Raw genomic sequence first — 1,350 nt, 5'->3', positions numbered from 1 at the left:
GCGTGTGCGTGTGTGTAATTTTTGGATTGTCTGAAATTAGTATTTATAATTCGTTTTTATCTTAAGACTGTCTTAAATATAAAAACCGATCATGAATATTGGTCTGAGAATAGTATTGTTAATACAATATGAACCGTTAGGAATAAAAAAATTGTCTTTTTAAATAGAAATAAGAATGTAATATTTACTTATTAAATAATTTCATATTTATATTGTAATTATATATTTTTTATGTTACATTTATATTATAGGGACGTTGATCAAGTACACGATATGATGGATGATATAGCAGAACAGCAAGATGTGGCTAGAGAAATTTCAGATGCTATATCTAATCCAGTAGCATTTGGCCAAGATGCTGATGAAGATGAGTTAGAGAAGGAGCTAGAAGAACTTCAACAAGAACAACTTGACAAAGAATTACTTGGTATCGATACAACGACAGATGAATTACCAGCGGTACCAACTTCAGTTCCTGTTGCGCCAAGCAAAACTCGTACAAGTAACTATTATTATAATACTATAAATTTCCTATATATTATAAAAATATGTTTTAAACAATTTGATATTGCGTCAAGCATATAAAAAACATTAATATGTTTATCACATTAAATCATGATTTTACAATAATATAACATCTATATTTTATTTATAGAAGCTAAACCAGAAGAAGATGACGACTTGAAAGAGTTAGAAGCATGGGCATCTTAAAGTGTTATTAGAAGTAATGTTAAAATCAAAGATATAAGACATTTTCAGATAAATTTAAATTATGGCTAGTATTCATGGTCTGATTTTATATACAAGATCGTCTTAAGTATAGTCTTAAGATGTTATAAACTGATCGAAGAGTTATATTAGCATTTTAAGACATTACTTAAAATATTACTTAAAGTAATGAACTATGAATACTGACCTATATATTGTTATTATGCATAAATTACTATATTTTACTTTGCATTAAATATAATCAATTAAATTAATTTTATAAAATTTTTCCGCAATATTAAGCAGTTTTTTTTAACAAAAATATTACTGAAGTTAATAAGCTTGATTAAACATTACATTGGTTATATTTTTATGCTGTGGTAAATATTACTAATAAGTGAATAGAACAAAAATTGCTTATACAATCGGTGGTAGAGAGAAAAATTAGCTTTGTTTTATATTTAGATAATATGTTTTATATTTACATAAATATTACATTAAACGTATATTGCTAATTAATAAACGGATAAAATTTAGGAATGACAACATTGAATATCAGTTCATGTAACATATAAATATTGTATACTGAATGTAAATGATATAAAATTATTTTGTTCTTCTATCGTAGAGAAAACAAATTAG

The 1,350-nt window shown here is 25.0% G+C and overlaps 1 protein-coding gene across 1 annotated transcript in view; it reads left to right on the top strand.

The window, feature by feature from the left end:
• Positions 1-816, top strand: part of LOC108746558 (charged multivesicular body protein 4c) — a 6,106-nt gene extending 5,290 nt beyond the window's left edge. Inside the window, exons 3-4 of the mRNA XM_018483407.1 lie at positions 252-502; positions 656-816. Of these exons, the coding sequence (XP_018338909.1) occupies positions 252-502; positions 656-711 (307 nt within the window). The 3' untranslated portion in view covers positions 712-816. The remainder of the gene's footprint in view (positions 1-251; positions 503-655) is intronic.
• The last annotated feature ends 534 nt before the right edge of the window (positions 817-1,350 follow it).

This window comes from Trachymyrmex septentrionalis, unplaced genomic scaffold, assembly GCF_001594115.1.
Source record: "Trachymyrmex septentrionalis isolate Tsep2-gDNA-1 unplaced genomic scaffold, Tsep1.0 scaffold178, whole genome shotgun sequence".
NCBI classification, from domain to species: domain Eukaryota; kingdom Metazoa; phylum Arthropoda; class Insecta; order Hymenoptera; family Formicidae; genus Trachymyrmex; species Trachymyrmex septentrionalis.
The sequence above is the reverse complement of the archived record's forward strand: the minus strand, read 5'-3'. Positions and strand labels throughout refer to the sequence as shown.